General features: G+C 43.8%; 1 protein-coding gene across 1 annotated transcript; it reads left to right on the plus strand.

The window, feature by feature from the left end:
• The first annotated feature begins 1,072 nt into the window (after window positions 1-1,072).
• On the plus strand, window positions 1,073-3,459 carry LOC123039940 (bisdemethoxycurcumin synthase). Its single transcript, XM_044462917.1, has 3 exons — window positions 1,073-1,226; window positions 1,945-2,151; window positions 2,247-3,459. The coding sequence occupies exons 2-3, from the start codon at window positions 1,962-1,964 to the stop codon at window positions 3,239-3,241; spliced, it is 1,185 nt and encodes a 394-aa protein (XP_044318852.1). The 5' UTR covers window positions 1,073-1,226; window positions 1,945-1,961; the 3' UTR covers window positions 3,242-3,459.
• The last annotated feature ends 3,774 nt before the right edge of the window (window positions 3,460-7,233 follow it).

Here is a 7,233-nt window from a genome sequence, read left to right on the forward strand (position 1 = left end):
CAGTTTGCATGCCAGATTACTACCTCTTCCCATTTAGTATTGTCAAATTGCACAGCCATTAGGATATTCACTGATGGCGGGTTCGAATCTTGATAGTGCACTTAACAGTTTGTATAAAAGAACAATTCTGGACATTTTTTAGAATGGTCGAATTTTCCTCTAAGTATAGTTTTTCATGGTGTTTCCATTTGTTCCATTCGTTTAAGTTTTTGTCTTGTGTCTTACAAGCCATTTTAATCGTTTCAGTGGAACCAATGGGGATTCATTGCCTGCTTATTATTTTTGTTGTGGTACCATGTTGGAATGTCTCAACATGCTTAAATGAATTTGTATACTTTTTTTTTTGAAACGAGGCAAAAGACTTGCCATTTTTATTGATTAACAAGAAGGGTGAAGTTCAATACAAAATCGCCTAGGCGATAACAGATACAATGGCTACTCTAGTAGCATTGCATTACCCAAATGCCTCGCACCAGCTAGGACCCAGATAGCCGTTTCATCCTTGATGATATGCACAACAACCTCCACCAGCGCTGCCTTGGCCTTGAAAACACGAGCATTCATTTCCTTCCAAATCTCTCAAGCAAGGAGGCTAACGCTTTCTGTGCATTGTTGGTTAGGGTATCCTCCCACCACTAGGAAAAACATTGCAAGGCAAATAGGCGAGAGGATAAATGCGGGGGATTTGTGTTCTAAGGATAGGACATCCCAAATGTTGACCAAATTGAAAACGGGAAGATGGAAAGGGGGCGGATCAGAATTTATAATTTATCTTCCACTGACACCGAGCAACATTAAGGTATACATGCATCGGTGCATGCTTTGCATCTTAAATGAATCTGTATACTGTCACCACTTGGAAAAACATTGCAAGGCAATTAGACATGAGGTTGAATCCAGGGTATTTTCTTTCTAATGAGAAGGACATCTCAAAATGTTGACCAAATTCAAACCGGGCGGATGGAAAGGCGGCGGATCGGAATTATCTTCTCGGCGAGGGGCGACACTGAGCAACGTTGAGGTATATCTGCATCGGTGCATGCTTATCAGCATCCCCAACCGTCCACCTGCTCTGCTTCTACTACCTTTAAATATTTGGCACCTCCTTCGATCCCTCCCATCTCACAACACAGTGCATAATTGTTGTCTGCTGCTTAGTTTGTCCCATACACAGGTGGAAGCTCTTATCTACCTGTGTATTAAGACTTATCAGGTCGACGACCAAGGTAAGTCCCTAAACCTATGTCTATGTCTATTCATCAGTGGCCTGTACTTTTCTTATATCCAAGTCACACTTTTTCTTAAGCTTCTGGATTAGCATCCACCCATCTTAATATCCTTGTACTCTTTATAACCTTCCTGCGAAAAAACAGATTTATGTATAACCTAACCTGTGCATACAAGAAAAACGAACTAATAAGTTCATTTGTTATGCGCACCTTCAAAAAGTGCAATCTTACACTTTGTAGTGTGTAATGGGTGATTCAAATTTTCCAAACTTCCAAAAAAACAAGAAATTAGAAAAAAAATACATCTATTTACTTATATTTATTTTTCGTATTATCAAATAAGACAAAATATAATAAATGTTAACAATAATTCAAGCTAAGCATTTCCCCATTGCCAATAAGAAAAACAAAAGAAGAAAGTTACTTTATGCCCCTATATATAGTGTGCAGTGACAAATTAAGTGTCCTAGTATACTAGAGATGTGATTAACATTGCTACTGATAGCATGGAATATTCTTTGTTTTATTCACGTCACAAAATGGCTTTTTTTTGTTTACCCATGTTGAGAAATTGAAAAAAATGCATTGTGCTTCTTTCTTGGAGTTTTTGAGCTTTTTCTATGATTACTAGAGATGATAGATACATCTTCAGTGCTTTATTGGCACATCTAAGCTTTTAGTGCACACAACGTACAGTGACTGAAATATATAGCAGGTTACTGCACCGAGACCATGGCAGGCAGCTCACCGAAGGTTAGTGAGATCCGGTGTGCGCAGCGTGCGGAAGGCTCCGCGGCAATGCTGGCTATCGGAACAGCAAATCCGGCGAACAAGGTGTCCCAAGAAGAGTACCCTGACTATTATTTCCGCGTTACCAAGAGCGAGCACCTTACTGACCATAAAGACACATTCAAGATAATATGTAAGCACCCAAACATACTGAAATATCTAAGCAGACACGTATGATCTGACATGATTTATGTTGTTGGGTTTTTGGATCTCTAAAACTGATATCAGGTGGTCTAACGGGCACGGAGAATCGTTTCTTCTACCACACGGATGAACTGCTCAACTCCCACCCTGTCTTGCTGGACAACACGTCACCGTCCCGTGAGGCTCGGCATGATATCGTGGCCAAGGCTGCTCCAGAGCTTGCGGCAGCAGCAGCAAAGAAGGCCATCGCAAAGTGGGGCCGTCCGGCCAGTGACATCACCCACCTTATCGTCAGCACCAACTCTGACGCTGGCGCCCCAAGCGCTGACGTACGCTTGGTTTCACTCCTTGGCCTTCGCGCCGATGTCTGTCGTACCATGCTCCATCTTAACGGCTGCTTCGCCGGCTGCTCCGCCTTGCGCCTAGCCAAGGACCTTGCTGAGAATAACTGTGGGGCACGCGTCCTCGTAGCTTGCGTGGAGCTCGCCATTTCTGGCTTCTGCAGCCCCGGCGAAGGGGACTGCTTAGACACCCTCATCACTCATGCGTTGTTTGGTGATGGGGCAGGCGCGGTAATCGTCGGCGCCAACCCCATGCACCCCATCGAGAATCCTCTGTTTGAGATGGTGTCCGTCTCTCAGACCCTCGTGCCGAGCACTGAGAATGTGCTCACCCTGAACTTGGGGAGCAATGGCACTCATGGGAAAGTTTACACCAAACTGCCCACACTGGTAGCAGACACCATGGAACCTTGTCTTCTGGAAGTGTTTGGTCCACTTGAGATGGACTTCCAATGGAATGACCTCTTCTGGGCAGTGCACCCTGGCAGCCGTGGGATCTTGGACCAACTTGACAAGACACTCCAGTTGGAGCCCACGAAGCTAGCGGCGAGCAGAACTGTCGTACAGAAGTTTGGGAACATGTTTAGCGCCACCGTGATCTTCGTGCTTGATGAGCTACAGCGTCGAATGGAGGAGGAAGGAGAGCAAGCTGAGTGGGGGGCCATGGTGGGATTTGGACCAGGCTTCACTATCGAGACCATGGTGCTCCATGCAACCGGCGCTCTCAAGAAAAAATAGCGCTTCGTCGTTAAGCTATGTACGCAGCAGCGGAGAATAAGATTAAAGTCTGTGTGCCCAACTATTTTAATTGTTCTCATCCAAAAGTTATTTTGATTGGATCTGTAACCTATATGGTTACCAAATCAAATATCAACTACCTCCAATAATGTACGATGTTATGGTTTGTGCTGATTTTGACAGCCATTAATGAATCTATATTGCAAGACAGTGTAAAAGTATTGCTCACATGATTTATTTCTCCACTGCACTATGCATGCTAGTTCCTCCATCTGGGTTTGTAAAGTGGGCACAGATTTTTTGGTTTTTCAGTTTGACTAACAAAATGTGTGTACAACATCCGTTTAGTGTATAGATACACTCATTTCTGCAATAGTTAATTCCGGAGGGAGAGAGTATATTAGAAGCATCGTTTGACGTTGAATCAAATAATGATATATTTTGATATATAACACACATTTTGCTAGTCAAATAGGTGAAGTAATAAACCGTGTCCACCTTCAAAACCCAGATAGAGATAGTAGTATTTACCCACACATTAATAAGTAAGCAAACTATATGCTCCTATGTTAAATCAGGTAAATGGAATCACAGTGTCTGAACCGAACTTTCATAATTTCACGTGGTAAGATATACCGAAATAACACAATGGCAACACAAATTGTGGAACAATTCAATCATGGAATTGTGAAAGTTCAGTTCAGACCATGTAATTCCATGTTCCTGGTTTAACATATATAGATTTCCGTACATTATCGAGTAGACGTTTACAATCCAGTTACCTAATGTAACAGCTTTTTACTGACATTATTCCACACACGCCACTAAAAAAACTTGAACGTGCTACTTTGATAAAAAAAATGATATACTTGCTGGAGCTTCGCCCTCGGGATCGATCACATCAAATCACGACGGACACACACGCACCAAAACTTTTGGCAAAGACAAGTGTCGTGCCTCTTTCATCGCTTTACTGTTTTTCTTGTTTTTCTCATAACTGGCAAGCAATGACCTGGCTAGCAAGCCCACTCCAAACCAGACCTAAACCAGCAAGTCATGGATACAGATAACCTACTGGATCGTGTCCTACACGCACAACTTCTAGCAACACAACTAGATAGCCAGGCACAAGTCCCAGCTGGACCCAACTTATTGATTTTTCTAATCTAATTACACGCACCGTTGATCACTATGCTAATGCTAATCCTAACCAGACATACCTTTGCCATACATCCAACGTACACGGTACATCCACTAACTCATCTATGTTTGGATTATTCCAACAATGATCCCCTAATCCAAACATCCGACTCTTCACTCAACGAGACACCCAGACGGCCATTTGTTCATCTTGTCACGTCGATTGCCTCCGGTGGTGCAACTTACCAGACCGTAAGTTCTCCCTTCTTGCGACGATGGCCACTACATCATCGTCGTCTTTTATTTTTTCGCCGAATGGCAATCACCCGTCGACTTGCTTGCGACAGCACCCTCATCGTCTTCTCATCATCGCTTTGCTGAATGACTATCGCCAGCTCGTCCATGTCGCTGCACCACCTAGCGACTGTATCGCCTGCCCCTCCTCATCGGTACACCAACGACTCCATCGCCTGCCCGGAGCTGCTAGTAGGGTCGCCATCCCGGGACAAGCACGGCTTCAATCCTCGAACCTTGCTATGATACCAATTGTTGAAACTTCGCCCTCAGGATCGATCACATCAAATCATACCTTAAACCAGACCTCAAACCAGACCTAAACCAGTACGTCACGGACACGGCTAACCTAGTTGACCGTGTCCTACAGGTATAGCTTCTACCAACACAACTAGATAGCCAGGCACAAGTCCCAGCCGGACTCAACTCATTGTTTAACCAAAAATTACCACATTTCATGGAAACGTGCCCAGAAACTACCACTTTACAAATTTGTGCCAAAAACTACCACTTTTTCACTAACCTGCGGCAAAAAACTACCATGTTGGAGAACCGCCCGCTTCGCCCACTCTAAGCACGAATCTGACCGGTTGGGCCCACAAATCAGATGCCACCGTGGCCAACCGTGGACGGCCACGTGTTAATGGTCGTTAACGGCGGGTTTGCGGTCAGGATGCGGCTATCGGTCAGGTAAGTCAAGATCCGAGCCATCCATTCCCCTCTGACGGTACATCTCTCCCTCCTCGCTTAGCTCTCCCTCCCTCCTCGCTTAACTCATTGTCGATGATTCCGGATGGGGGCATAGGTGATATGGGCGACAGCGACGGCGACGGCGGCGGTGGTGGTACAAGTTTGGACGGTGTAGGCTCTTTCTCTGACGTCAATAACTGGTTGGGGAGCACTAGTTGTGCGACGTAGGCAGCCTTGCAGCAGCCGGTGGCACCGCTCGTCCAGTAATCACCGGCGCCTAGGTGTTCCGTGGGTTGCAGGTATGGAAATATCATATGTTTAACTGAACACGTTTTCTTTTGCCTGAAAGGCCTTTGGTTAGCTGCTTGAATCTGGCAAATTAGTAAGATGTGTTTGTTTCTGTTTATTGAACATGTGTAGTAAAATGTATTGCACTTGTGGTTGTGTTAATTTTTGTTCAATTCATGAGCACTTGTTTATGCAGTTTGGCTGACCAGAAGTGGGACATATGGTTTCATTTCAATGGAAGAAACCCTGTGAAAAGGGGTATATATGAGGGAAATATTTCTTTTCTTACTCTGCAATCACTCATTGCTAGTGAAGGGCATGGGGAGAGTGATTACATGTACTATGTGAAGGAGGAGGAAATTGGATATGAAAGAGTAAAGTATTTAGGTTATGAAGCTAGTGTTCAGGAAATGTTGGAGGTTTATCATCATGTCACGTTTGTGAACATAAAAGTTGTGAAAGATGTTCAGCCTGCAAGTAGTACACATGCTAATGAGAATTACATGAACACTCAAGAGAGTTGCAATGTGAAAAAGGTAGTGGAACAATCTGAGCTTCAGAATCAGATAAATGATAGAAAGGCTCAGCTTGAGAGGAGCGGGATTCAAAGAGAGGCAGATTTGAACCACTTTGAAGGAGACACTGAAGTGTCTGAATTATGTTCTGATGATTTAGGTCATTCAGATGGGAGTGTTGAAGTTGTTCAAATGGAAATAGAGTGTTCCTCTGAAGAGGATAGATCATTGGAATTAACGGTTGTTGTGAAACATGTGAAGAATCCTGGTCCAGCTAGCAGATGACACAATGAGGTAGAGCATAAACAAATTCAAGATTGGTTTCCTGAAGCGGATGAGTTTTGTGTTGCTGGTGATTTAGGCATTGGTGATGAGGAAGAAGAATATGAAGTTGAACTACCATACCTCCTGAAGAAGCCAAGTGTTCACAGAGAGAGCATGGATGTGAATTTTACATGTGTGCCTCCAGGATAGCTCATGAAAGAACTTTTTGCATTAAGAAGTGTAACATGGAGCACACTTGTCCAGCATCAGCAGAAAACACAAAGTTTACTACTAAGTGGCTTTCCAAAGCAAGTGAGCCTTCTCTTAGAGCAAGCTTCATATGCACCCAGAGGACTTTGTCCATGAATTTTTTTAAAGCCACTATATATTGAAGCATACAAAGACATTGTGTACCCTATCCCTGGTCCTGAATTCTGGCTTGACACCCGTACCAAGGATATTGAGCCCCCAGTGTTCAAAGAAAAACCAGGCAAGAAACAGACAGCTAGGAGGAAGGGCCAATTTGCGGTGCCTGCACCACAGGACACAAGGAAGATGGGAACAATTACATGCAGCAATTGTGGTCTACAAGGCCATAGATATAAATACTTTGGGAAACCTTTGAAAACAAGTCTTGAGATGAGAAAGAACTTACACTAGGTGATTTCAAAGTTTGCATTCTTTGTATCATTATTTTTTGGTGTGGTCTAATTACTAACTGTTTTAATTTGGGCATGTAGGAGAATAGACAAATTTTCATGGGTTCCTCAAGTGCTACACATCCACCTCCACGGAACTCAC

This window comes from Triticum aestivum, chromosome 2B (assembly GCF_018294505.1).
Source record: "Triticum aestivum cultivar Chinese Spring chromosome 2B, IWGSC CS RefSeq v2.1, whole genome shotgun sequence".
In the NCBI taxonomy this organism is placed as follows: domain Eukaryota; kingdom Viridiplantae; phylum Streptophyta; class Magnoliopsida; order Poales; family Poaceae; genus Triticum; species Triticum aestivum.